The sequence below is a fragment of the Taurulus bubalis genome (assembly GCF_910589615.1).
Source record: "Taurulus bubalis genome assembly, chromosome: 11".
Taxonomy (NCBI): Eukaryota; Metazoa; Chordata; class Actinopteri; order Perciformes; family Cottidae; genus Taurulus; species Taurulus bubalis.
Window position 1 is genome coordinate 15,797,637 of NC_136599.1, and position 13,448 is coordinate 15,811,084.

General features: G+C 38.7%; 2 protein-coding genes and 1 long non-coding RNA gene across 3 annotated transcripts; 1 reads left to right on the top strand and 2 right to left on the bottom strand.

Moving 5' to 3' along the window:
• Positions 1–1,450: 1,450 nt before the first annotated feature.
• Positions 1,451–2,328, top strand: LOC306744132. Its single transcript, XR_013771096.1, has 3 exons — positions 1,451–1,572; positions 1,686–1,720; positions 1,847–2,328. It is a non-coding gene; the product is annotated as an uncharacterized lncRNA (long non-coding RNA).
• A 566-nt stretch (positions 2,329–2,894) lies between these two features.
• Positions 2,895–5,530, bottom strand: LOC306743634 (pepsin A-like; the record flags this gene model as incomplete). Its single annotated transcript, XM_079226168.1, has 9 exons — positions 2,895–3,127; positions 3,225–3,323; positions 3,536–3,680; positions 3,771–3,887; positions 3,975–4,171; positions 4,277–4,395; positions 4,784–4,901; positions 5,069–5,210; positions 5,475–5,530. The coding sequence occupies 9 exons, from the start codon at positions 5,528–5,530 to the stop codon at positions 2,990–2,992; spliced, it is 1,131 nt and encodes a 376-aa protein (XP_079082294.1). The 3' UTR covers positions 2,895–2,989.
• A 3,343-nt stretch (positions 5,531–8,873) lies between these two features.
• On the bottom strand, positions 8,874–10,560 carry prok1 (prokineticin 1; the record flags this gene model as incomplete). Its single annotated transcript, XM_079226017.1, has 3 exons — positions 10,483–10,560; positions 9,396–9,521; positions 8,874–8,993 (listed from the first exon to the last, which is right to left on the bottom strand). Exons 1-3 carry the CDS (start codon positions 10,555–10,557, stop codon positions 8,874–8,876), a joined length of 321 nt encoding a protein of 106 aa, XP_079082143.1. The 5' UTR covers positions 10,558–10,560.
• Positions 10,561–13,448: the final 2,888 nt, after the last annotated feature.

Genomic DNA, 13,448 nt, shown 5'->3' on the forward strand with positions numbered 1-13,448 from the left:
GTCAACATCCTCTGACAGTGTGACCACACAGTGGTGTCATACTATACAGGTGTTCCTCTGTACATCTACCTTATGGAAACAGTTAACACGTATTTAAAAAAAAATGAAACGTAGAAGAAGTGTGCCTCTACAATTCTCAAGAGTTGGCACAGACTCTTCTGTCGGGGCCCTCCAGCTGCTCGACTGACAACTTCCTCTTTTCTTCAGCTAGGAGGGGCCTCAGAGCCTCTAAAAATAGTTGAAAAGTGTCAAAAAGGGCTGAGCCTCTGTGAGCATTACACTGAAGATGAAGTTTTCCTTTGTCTTGTTTCTTTTATTAAGTATGTTTTTTTTGACCACATTCATAAATGTTCTGTTCTTGAGTGCCTGTAAATTACACATTAATAAGAAATGTTTGTTTTCCAGATATCCCTCATCTAAAAGGGCAGCAGAAGATCGAGGAGTTTGAACACATTCTGCTGAAGCTCACCTTCCCTTCATTTTACAATAGTTACAACAAGTCCTGCTGTAAACTCTATCCAGGAGGATGTTACAAGCTGCTCGACAGTGTCGGATTCACTTGTGACTTACTGAAAGGAAGAGTTACAACAACTGAGAAAGACAGCTGGATAGAATTTAAAATATCAAATGTGCACTTTGCTGACGGAGGATATTACAGATGTATTGTGTTGGGAACTCAGAACCGCATCTACAGCGATTACTATGTCGAGGTGTCTGGTAAGCAGTCTTAATCTTCATTAATGTGGTGTTATACATGGGATTTGTGCCATAGCCGCTTGTACAATAACGCATGGGCAAAAAATGCATTATTACAGCTTCATAAGATAAATGTCAGCCATAAACTCTGAAAGCTTATTTGATATTCTTGCATTTTACAGAGGTTTCTGTTCACCACAGCCAGTCTCAGCCTTCACTGACAACAACTGTCAAAGCGCCCAACTCCTCCACAGCGCTCCCAAACTCCTCTTGGCCTGCTCTGGCACAGGACCACAGTGACAGTGACAGGTATACACTTTGCAGATTGCTCATTTTCTGTTGCTAATCGGCCAAAAAGGGCTGACTGAAGATAAGATGTATGTGTATATATACATATATATATATATATATATATATATATATATATATATATATATATATATATATATATATATATATATATATGTATATACATATATATACCTATATGTATACATATATATATGTATATATGTATATGTATATGTATATACATATATATATATATATATATATGTGTATATATATATATATATATATATATATATATATATATATATACACATATATATGTGTATATATATATATATATATATATATATATACACATATATATATGTATATATATATATATATATATATATATATATATATATATATATATATATATATATATATATATATATATATATATATATGTTATTGTTTTCTTCTCCAGAGTTCCATGGCGTTTTGGCCTGCCACTAGCTGTCATTGTGTCCATTGCAGTAATGATGTTGATCACTTCAGTTATTGGAGTTGTTTGCTGCAGAGTCAAGGCAAGACATAAACAACCGGGTAAGCAGTTTTCTTAAATTAAGTGTCTGAAAAGAAATTGTGATTTTCTTCTTCTTGGAATGTGTATATAGAACCAATGAGATTTTGTTTTTCCCTTGTCGACAAATATGCAGAAACTCTGTGTGAGTCACTGAAACAAGAGGCCCCGGTAAGTGCTAAACAGGAACATGTAGCTTCTGTGATTCATTGTCACTAGTTTTCAAAAGCAGATTGCATGTTTATGCTTCACACTTCCTCCACAAGTCAGTCTCTTGACAAAGTGTGTCTCCCCCAGGATATGAGCGGCATAGTCTACACAACAGTGGACTTCAGAGCTCACCTGAGACCAACAGAGGTGTATGCAAACCTGATGACTCACAAAACACAAGCAGGATCCCCTGACTCGACCTGGAGCACAGAGCACGAAGGGATGGTGGAGTACTCCACACTGGCAATCCACCAGTGAGAATCGAGCTTATTTCGGATTTTAATGGGACCGATTTTGTTTTTCCCCCCACTGTGTCTGAAATTTAAAATGTTCAGTTTACTAGTCATGGTTACTACTATTCAGACATTATAGATTTTGAAATGGATGTATCAGGCAGAGAGGAGCTAACAAAAACATGCATTTGGTTGCATTATGGGAAATGTACTGTAGGATCCAGCATTTTTTAGAGCTTGACCCATATTAGGGACTAAAAAGACACTTGTTTGAACTATTGTTTTGTCTTTAGTGAGTCTCTAACTTTATGAAGATGCAATATTAAATCACTGAACTACCCCATATACATAGCATGTGTTGTTTGTGAAAATGAGAAGACATAAAAATGAAATGATCCATGAAAGAAATGAACATAGTCTGGTGAATTTAAGACCAAACACTTTTGCTTGAGTATTTTCAACAGTGTTCACAGGTTGAAAAAGCAGCAGAGTTGTCAGATTATGTCGTCAGGTTATCTTTTGTTAAAATCAGTGTTTGTCCTTATCAGTTTCTTCTCGATTACAACCGTAGCCTCCAGTCTATTCTGAGAGCAGCTCGATATTCTATTCGTGGCCTCTTCTTGCTTTACACAAAAAAAAGCTGGTGGCAATTCTTTTTGAATCCTCTATAAAAGGTTAGGTTTCTCCTAAGAGCGAATGAATGAATAGACTGGACAGATTCTTATTTCTGTGACATTTCAGTGCAGCGCTGGAACACAACACTGAAGCGACTAAAGATGTTTCGAAAGACGTCTTTGCAGGACTGATGTGTGATGTCACCACAGTCAGACTGACATCCACAAAAAAAATCAAAGAACGACTCTAGGTGCTATCATCAATTTATTTCAAAGGCACATGTTCAAAAGTATTTCTACAATCTCCAATTGCACAATTATTCTTTTAAATCAGACCCTAACACTGTGAATACACATGTGTAGATGATCCATCAGATATTTGATTACACAGACTTGGCCAGGCCAATTTGCTGATACTGGGAATTAAAGATGGCGTAGAACTCCCTGATGAAGACATCTCCCAGGATCCAGAGCTGCATAGAGCCGCTTGAGCCAAAGCCAGTGTTGCAGCCGTAGTTGCTCTGTGAAGAGACAACAGAAAATACATTTACTTTCCCCAAATCTTCATTACAGGGCTGAAAACGTTTCTGCTGCATGGGTTGCTTTTGTCTAACTGACCTGTGAGACGTAGGCAGACGCAGGGACGATGAAGTCATGGCCGTTGAGAGTGAAAGTGACTTCAGGCATGCTCTGGATGTTCTGGCAGTTCACTGTAGCCTGGGAGAAGAACGTCGCACACACAGTTGAATACCGTGTTTCAGCAGAAGTTGTATTTATTGGTATTGTGCAGATTTCCAGGTCACCACGACCTGCTTAATTATTTTCGTTTGATAGTTTTGACGTCAGAGCATTAAATGTTTGTTTATCCTGGGTTCAGAAAATGGGGGAAAATGTACTTCAAATGGATACGGTATGACGGTATGACTCACCTCTCCGTACTGGTTGGTTGAGGCTCCAACCCAGGAATTAATGTTGTTGATGTCACTGGTTGGGCCAACAATCTGGGAAGTACCAGTGTCAATGATGGCCTGGCAGCCACCAGCGCAGGCCACAGTCTGTCCATTGATCGTAACACTGGGAGGAGAAACAGCAGAAAGGAGATTACAGTCAAGTTGCGCAACTCATGTTTGTGCTTAGTATTTTGTTCTGTGTTTTTTTTTCTACCTGTCCATTTTGATCTGCCAGTAGGTGGCGGAGGTCAGAGGGATCCAGGTGATTGGTCCAGTGTAGTGGCTGCTGTCAATACCACCAAAGACCACCTCACTGCCCTGTTCACTATTGCTAAGGGAGGAAATACATTAAACAAATGAATGAAATGTCACAGGAAATGACCCCGCCAACCAACAGACTTCCATCCTGTATCAGTACCTGCTCAGGTAGACGGAGAACAGCGCCTGAGACACCAGTCCGTCCTTGACCATGTTGTCAAAGACAGGCACGACGTTGTCAGAGGCAATGCTCTGGAAGGCCAATCCCAGGATGCCATCAGCTACCATGTGAGCCATGAAGGGAGCCTCTGTCTTGCTAATTCCAAACACCTGGTTGGACACTGTGATGCCGCCCACCTGTACATGTAGGACAGCTGTCAGTCACAGTTCAAACAGACCACAGAGATATGCCTGGTTGAAGTCTAAATAGACTAGGCATTTTGTTCCAGGGGCTTTGGTTACCTCAACATTGTCGACGGCCAGATGTCCAGTCATGCTGCCGGTGCCGTACTGGATGGACAGAGTCTCTGTGCCCCATTTGAAGGTGCTGGACTGCTGTGGGTTGAATTTCCTGTGGTTGTCTGCAGAGAAATGGAGTCTTTGTCAGACCTCTGCTGACTCTTTATAAACTCTATTCATTTTTAAACAAGTCATTAGATATTCTGGTAGTAAAGTACAGCAGTCTTAAAAGACTGCATTATAAGTTAAATTCATAATTGCATGATTTTTAAAAGTCCAATATTACTCTGCAAAATAACAAGTCACAATAGTTGTCGAAGAAATTAATAGAGAAGCATCACGTGGATATTTAGTTGGAGTCAAATGGAGTTATACACAGTGCTTGGGTAAATATAATGAATTACTTTCAACCAATGTATAAAACACTAACCAAATGTTTAAAGCTAATGTTTAAAGCTTAACAGCCAACTTTTAACCCACGGCAGCAGTGGCCGTCTCAGTAACACTTACTGCAGGCCTGGCTGGAGCAGTAGACTGAAGGGACCCACAGGTTGGAGGAGCCGGTGTCAAAGATGACGCTGAAGGACTGAGGAGGGGTGCCGATGGAGATCACACCATAGTAGGACAACTAGAGGGAGGCAAGGCAGGAAGTTAACAAGGGCAAATTAACATGAATTTGACTTGAATGTAGGATATACTATGTTTTTAATTGTTGCAGAGGTAGATATCATTTTGTGTTCAACACACCGTAAAATAGCTGCAATTTGTGCTTTAAATGTTGTCTTATGGACTTACGTCAGCGTCGTTGGTCATGGCCTCAGAACCACCCTGGATGAACTTTGCCATGGGGTTGTATGGATGCTGCTTCCTGTACTCCTCCCATTGTCCTTTCTCCTGCAGGTCTTGCCTGGCAGTTTTTCCCTTGATCAGGGGAATCCTGAGCACAAAAACAAAAAGAACAAACCATTAAAATGTACAGACTTCTGACATATTATAGCCAGACAAATCAGAAATTGAGCTTTACTTTGAGCTTTGTGCAAGTTTGAAAGGTGTGATAGCTCAAAGCAAAATGTCCAGAGGACTTTTCCCTCAGGAATACTAGATGGAGAGATTATTATTGCAACAATTCAACCTATTCATGTGTAAAATGTCAAAGAAATAAAGGATCTGGTTGCTTCTCAACCAGCCAGGTCAGACTTACCGGACGCATTCGGAGAAAGCCACGAGAGCTGACAGGACTACGAGCAACTTCATCATGTCACTTTACTGTTGGACTCAGACTAGTGTACTTCCAGTGGCTGGGTCCAGCCCTTAAATACAACAAATCAAGGTTGTGTTTCCAAAATGACCTTCCTCATAACTTGATACCACGTATCAGCTGGAGATAAGAGATATGCGACGTGGTGCTCTTATCCGAGAGCAAATATCCTGTTAAACAATTGAACAATTAAAACTTTTTCTGGAATTCTGAGAATACTTTGTAACAACAATCTACTGTAAAGTCAAGTGCAGCTCACATTTTATATGTATTTGTTTGAAAAGGATTTTGTGAGAATATTCACAGCGACAAACTGTGTTTTTTAAACCTTTGCTTTGAAAGCTTTTCCTAGTACTGTACTGAAGAGAAATCCTTATGTTATGTAACAGAGCTAATGTTTAGCTCAGCATTGTTCATTCATTTTCCTTAACTCACAAAGTCGCAGAATACAGTTCAGCAAAAATAATTATTTAAAGGAAACGTGTCACTGTGAGGATTAACTTTTGTTATCTAACACCGTGTTTTTCAAATGGAGGTACGTGAGATCTTTTAAAATATATTTAAATTGAGCATCCATTCACAAATCCTTTAAAAATTGTTATTTAATAAATATTCAATAAAATATAAGTGTAAATTCATGAACTGAATTATATATATATATATATATATATATATATATATATATATATATATATATATATATATTTATTATATATTAAATCAGACACTGATGTGATAATATAAATCCTTATAGTCTGCAGATATTCTCCATTAGTCTTTATGTCTATTAAAGTTCAGGTTAGCGAGGTCAGTATAACACAGCTATGCAGCTGGAGTTGGTTGTGTCTATGAAATGTCCAGTTCTCAAGGGAAGTCAGTCACACGCCTGCGCACTTCAACACTCACAACTGTTTATCAGTATATTGACATTAGGGAAGCAGACTGGTCATTGCACGGTCCAGCCTTATGAGAAAAGATGAGAACACGGGATTCTCCTCCTCTTGACAAGATAGAGCGAATCAGATAATAATAATAATAATAATAATGCATTTCATTTTTATCGCACTCTTCCTTCAAAGAATCCCAGAGTGCCACACATATAGTAAAAACAAATAAAACCGATTTAAAACATAGATAAAGCAACCCATAAAAATAAGAATGTAATAGCTGCCAATAAATTAACTCAAGGTAAAAAATGCCTTCCTGAATAAAAAGGTTTTTAGGCCAGTCTTAAAAGAGTTCACTGTCTGAGTTTCCCTCAGGTGGTCAGGGAGACCGTTCCACAAGCGTGGCGCCGCCGAGCAAAAGGCCCGGTCGCCCATTGTGCGGTGATAAGTTCTTGTAGGTAGGGGGGTGCATGTCCGTTGATGCATTTATATGTGAGTACTAGGACCTTGTAGTTAATCCGGAATGAAACAGGGAGCCAGTGCAGTGATTGACACTTAATGTGTTGACATGGAAATTAATAGGTTTGATGCCCGGAGCTCCTGTTTAACATTTATACGTAAACTTTCCACAGGTTTCCAAAGCTGTGACCTGAGGTTACCTGGGCAGGATTATCTGATAACTCAAACCGTCGCCGTATCTTTTTAAGTAGGCTGATTCTTGACAAACCGACCACAGATTTGATGCTTAAACGACTAACTTCTCGCCTGAAAACATCCTAAAATTACATTTTGTGACTCAATAACAGTAGTATTCAGAGAACGTCAACTTTCAGTTGTATTTTCTCATCCGCCATTGTTCCTGGTGCGAAATGCATTCCAGCCAATCCGAAAACGAGGATTGTAACCAATTAGATGTAGAGATGGATGGTGACTGGATCTGCCCACTTACTGTCAAAAGGAAAATCTACTCGAGCGCGAGCAGGAAACAGACATGCGAGCGAGCAGGTTAAAGCGTCAAGAGCGAGCAGGTTCAAACTTCAAGAGGGACTTTTGCTCGCGTAGTGATGTAAAAGCGCTCGTCAAAGTAAACTACGCTTGCAGCTGTTTAATTTGCGTGCTCTTGTGGAGCTCATTTGCGCTCTCTAGTTTTGGCATTGATTTGCCCCCATAGTCTGCTTCGAGTCCTCTGAGTGTTCTCGGAGAGGACGTGGACATGGTGGAGGAGTATAGGTACTTGGGTGTTTCCGTCGACAGCCGACTGAACTGGAAGGCCAACATCAACGCTGTCTAAAAGAAGGGGATGAGTCGAGTCTTTTTCCTGAGGAAGCTTCGATCCTTCAATGTGTGCAGCAAGATGCTGGAGATGTTCTACAAGTCGGTTGTGGCCAGCGCCCTGTACTTCGCTATTGTCTGCTGGGGAGCAGCATTGGAGCAATACGACTTTACAACAAGTCATCGCTTGCTAGATCCTCTGTGGATTAATTCTTCACTGTATATGTGTATACTATTACAGTCCACATACATACTTTGCATTTTGCACTATCTATTGTTTACATTTAATTTGCTTAATTAACGAATACACTCTGCGGCTGTAAATATATTTTATTCCAGTTAGTTGTATTATATTCTTTTGTGTGTATTTATATATATATATACGTTTATATTTTACTTTATTTTTATTTTATTTGTATATATCTTTCATCCCTGTTGCTTCTTTATATCTTGTGTGTTTATTTGTATCTTCAAGTTGTACGACGCTACTATGACAAGAAATTTCCCCTTGGGGATTAATAAAGTATATATCTATCTCTATCTATCTAACATCCAAACATAAGAACATTCCATCATTTGAAATGGCAGAAAATAAACTGTAAAAGGTTAATAAGCTCCTAATGAAGGTCGTCAGGTCAGTTACATATACATGACATAATAATGTGTTTGTTTGTGGAGGTAAAGGACATTATGTACACGACCTTCATCATAATCAGACCGAGATTAAAACCACTTGACATCCCATAATTCTCATTATGTTTAATCAAGCAACATAGACTGCATAGGAAACAAAAACTCCAATGTTAGAAACAATGTTAGAATTATACTTTTATTGACAATAGTATTTTTACATATCTTTTGACAAGTTAACATAAAGTGAGCATGAAAACAAAACAGCAAATTTTTCAATTGTTCACAAATATCTTCTTTGCTTTTATTAAATAAAAAGTATCAGACGTCTGCTGTGGCTCTTGTTAATCGGTTAAATCTCTTGACATTTCTCTTTCTCTTCTTGACGTGTGGATTGATGGGATTCAAACTATGTATTATAGTGCATAGAGTACGCAAATGAAGAATACAGCCAGTGAAGATTAAATAGTTTTTTTCTGATCCACAGCCTGTTTTGTTCACTCTGAATGTTGTTTCTGCTATGATCTTCTTCACCTGAATGTTTGGCCGTCTGTTAAAAGTCCAGGCTTTTGAAGTCGTCAGTACATCTATACTTGCTTTCACTGTACCTCGTGCACATCAAGTGGGGGAGACAGGGGCAGGTGTGATGTTGCCTCTTTCCTGTATAGGGCACCTGGAAGTGGGAAAAGGAGGGGGAGGAAACATCTGACAGTTTAATCAAATCCTTCATCAGCTGACAAGTAGAGTTGATAATCGTTAAAAAAAACTGTTCTTTAAAAAGTCTGAATTCAGAGACGGATGTGGTGTTAGGAGAACTAATTGTTGCCATCTCCAGATGATCAACGTGATGTATGGCTCTTATTGGCCGGTTCCTCTGGAGAAGATCAATAGCCTCTGCAGTTATCAGCAGCTTTTCTAAAGCTTCAGCCAACCTGCCAGCAGCTTGATATAATCTGAATGTCCACTAACGCAGCAAACAAGCATGGGCAAGAGAGTACGACTCTCTGTGTCTGTGTGCGTGTGTGTGGCAGAGAGTATGATGCAGGAAGATTAGTGATGTCGCATTGCTCCCCACCTTGTGGCTAAAGGGGTGGCATTCATCCCCTTCCACACCTTTTGGGACACACATCCTCAGGCCCCTCAGCCATAGACTGACGGCACAGCAAAGACCAAACCCACACTGCACGTCCCTCTCACAGGCCTGTAGGACAGAGGGAGAGACAGAAAAGAATAAAAGAGTGACTCAGTTTTATTCATGCTAATAGAGATACCATTTTATTTTTGAATGTATTTAATTTTACTTTGTAATAGTAATATCATGTTCAGACAGTGAAAGCCATTTTATGCATTGCCTGTCATCTCCCTAATCCATTTACAAATGAATATCAATCAAGGACCGAGATCATTTCCTCTGGGTTTTCCATTGGGCTTGAAGCGGAGGAGGATGTGGTCTCCTGTCAGTCATGTAATCACATTTGACAAAATTATCCAGAAAAGTGAACAGTGCTGTATATGTAATATTTTTTTTGCAATATTTTTGGTTTGAATATAAGAAAATCTAACCAAAAATCCAAAGTCAAGGGATAGTATTACATATACTATAAAACAAACTGTGTATTGGGGTTTAAGTGCAAGTGCAGCACGCTTCCCAATGCATTGACAGAATTAGCTCGGAAACGATTCAATTTGTTAATTAATCCACAAAAAAATAAACTAATTTTAAAGTTAATTCTACAAGTCATTTATAAAGCTCATTTTTTGCTGGCTCGTGCTTCTCAAATGTAAGAATTTGCTGCTTTTCTCTGTTTTGTATTGTTGTAATTTCTGTATTTTTAGGCTTTGGAATGTTGATCAGACAAAAACAAGCAACTCGAAGACGTCACCTAAGGCTCTGGAATCTTGTGATGAGCATTTGTCATTGTTTTGCATGTTACAGACTAAATTAATAATTGAGTAAACAAATAAATAACAGACAGATTGTATGTAAGTTTGACTGTAAAATTACAGTGTCTCAATATACTTTTACTTTATTAGACAGATAATAAAGAATATGATAAATATACATACAATAAATGTAAAATGTTATCTTTAATTAGTCATGACTCAAAAGAGTAACTGACGTGATTAATAGCGCGCAGCAGAGACAGAAACCTCTCACTCACCCCTGTGATGACGGCTCCTCTGGAGCAGCTCAGAGACACCAGGAGGAAGGACAGCAGCATCGCCCTCAAGCCCATGACAGCAACAGGAGATCTGGACTCGCTCAACACTGGACAGCAGTTGTCAAAGGTCTGTCCGGCACCTCACACTGGATCCCTGGCTCTCTGGTCAGTCATGAAGGTTCCCAGAACTCCTTAGAGGGGGGAACCACACGCTCTCCCTCTCTTTATCTACCTCAGACCCCCACCCAGCCCGCCCTCCCTCACCATGTCTGAGATCTCCCCACGCCCTCTCCGCCTGTCTCCTCGGAGGCTTCGTCATCTTACAGATGACAGTGGGGAGGCTCACGAAAGCCCCTCTGCTTGTGCATCTTTGCCTGTTGGGGTCTGACCATACATCTGTGCAAAGCAGAGGCTGACAGAGTTTCCATGACTCAAGTGGTTCATGCTAACACAAAAAAATATGGAAAACTGCTCTACAAGTAATGACATTCATATGAACTAAACACTGACACCTCTTTGTGAGAAAAGAGAGGAGTGGTGCCATGAAATGCAGAGTCCAAAGCAGCTGGGAGAAGCCAAATCAACATCAAAGCCTGTAACGAGTTTACTTAAATTACCACAAGCTGACGCATTAACTTCACATATGGATGAAAAGTGATATTCCTTGTTTTATTATGGGATATATGTGCCATAATACCATGTATTTTGAAAGCTACCATCAGTTTAAGCTGCACACCAGCAATCATCCACACTGATGGAATAAACTGAAATGAACCTATATAGGTCCTATTTTAGATATTTTAGTTAAACTGTGTAAAATATATATATATTGATGCTACACATCAAATTAAACAAGAGAACCTGGGCTACAATAATTAGTAGCCATTTCAACACAACTCAAACACCAACTAAAATAATTATTAAAAAAAAATAGATATAAATTTGGCATGAGTCAGCCCACTCTGCATGTTTCCGGAACTAGCATCCCATAGTTTGGTGCTATCAGAAGAAACCGAATGGCAAAAAGCAAGACAATTCCACACAGATTCTAAATCTATTCACTAAATCCCTCTGCTGCAAAGCATCACCGAGATATGAACCAAAGATCACAGCAACATAAATCGCTGAGTCAGCAAATTTTGAAATTTTTCTGAGAAAAAATGCATTTCCCTCAGTAAATTCCCACTAATACAAGTTTATTGAACACCATAAGTCATATACAAGTGAAATATAAGGTTTGCTACATGAAAAAATTAAAATGTCATAGATGCGCGAAAATATGCGCAAATGTGCCAAAAATGCAAATTTTGGAAACCTTGTGTGAATTCTCTCTGTACTTTACCTCTCTGACTTTGTTCTGCTTCACTTTTTCAAGTGAAAACATTGCAGAGAGACTGTTCACATATTGTGCTATGATTAGTGAAGCATCATTTCAAGGAGATAATCATCCTGAAAATGCTTTTTTTTATAGGCGGACCTGAAACTTCTATGTTTTCTGTGTTTCAATCTTTATTTACTCTTAGCCAGCAACATATATACTAATATTTACACATCTGACCAAAAGCTCACAAGGGTTGCCTTTATTATAACACCGAAATTATTCAAATAGCCCTTGTGGTTGCAGAGATACACCCTTTTTAGTTTGGGTATGCTATTTCGAGCTAAATCCTAAAAAAATGCCATGGAGCTTAACAGGTTAAATTCATACCAAATAAATAGTAAATAGTGCCTGTGATAAAGAGAATAGGGTTTTAAATATCTATTTTGACGGAAACATTTTTGATTTGTTATATATTTCTGACAGTATAAATATATATATTTTTTTTCCCAGGTCTGATATGATCTTTAATTAATTCTCTCTTTGCATTTGCTTCAGTGGCTGGCCGTCAGGGCCTACTAAGCCTTCTCTGGCTTAAACAGAATCACAAAGTTATAGCTATTTTGTAATAATTATTATTTTTAAAAAAATTTAAAAAATTAACATTTCTTATAATTAAAAGTTATATATATTTTATAATGTCATTGTTTTTCACAAATAAACTAAATGTATTATAATTATTTTTTCCCTATTAGCTTATTAGCCGAACGACTGAAATGCACGGCCCGCCACTGATTTGCTTTATATGAAAACAAATGAATAACAATGTAAAAGGTTTTAGCAGATTTGGAGAGATTTCATCTGACCACACCTCATTGACATGTAAGTGAAATCCCTAAATTGTATCAGCTATTTTAAGATATATTACAAGGTAATGATAGGAGTCAAACTTTTTTTTCTGGGTTAATTTGTAAAGTGACAGTGGGGCCAAATAGCAAATAATCTAATAATGTTGATGTCAACTTCCCTTCGGACAAGATTCCTTGCATGAGTGTGTGTGTTGCGCAACTATGAATGTGTATGTGTGACAAGGGAAGAAGATATCACATGTATGTAGCCCTTGTTAATTATTCTGCATGCGTAAACGTTTGCGTGTGTTTGCCTACTGACAGTGATGAGCAGCAAGTTGTCAGCGGAAGCGCCTGGGCTCTGATTTAAGCTGTGAGGAGAGAAATATGAGAAAGCAAAGAGGAGAGGAAAATATGAAGAATCAGAGGAAAGGAGGGAGAGCCTACTCCATGGGTTAGTCAGCAGCACATTAACCTGCTGCTACACAGGTGATGGATTCCCCCAATGCAGCAGCCACATAATTACATTCATCCATTTCTGCCCTGTCAGCAAGAGCAGTGAAGCCTCGCCGTCTCGAGACAGGCAGCAGAAATCATGCAGGGAAGCGAGCCGGCGGTGGCCTCAGCTCACTGTGGAAAAAAATACAAAATCCATCAACAAAAGGCCGCGAGAAGCAGAAAATTAATACTATATTTTATGTTGAATAAAGTACATGGTAAAGTTCACGTAATGTTTATGCTGTATATTGTTTGTACCAATGTGATGTTGGTTTTGTTTTTAAGGATAATTTCCATTCTCA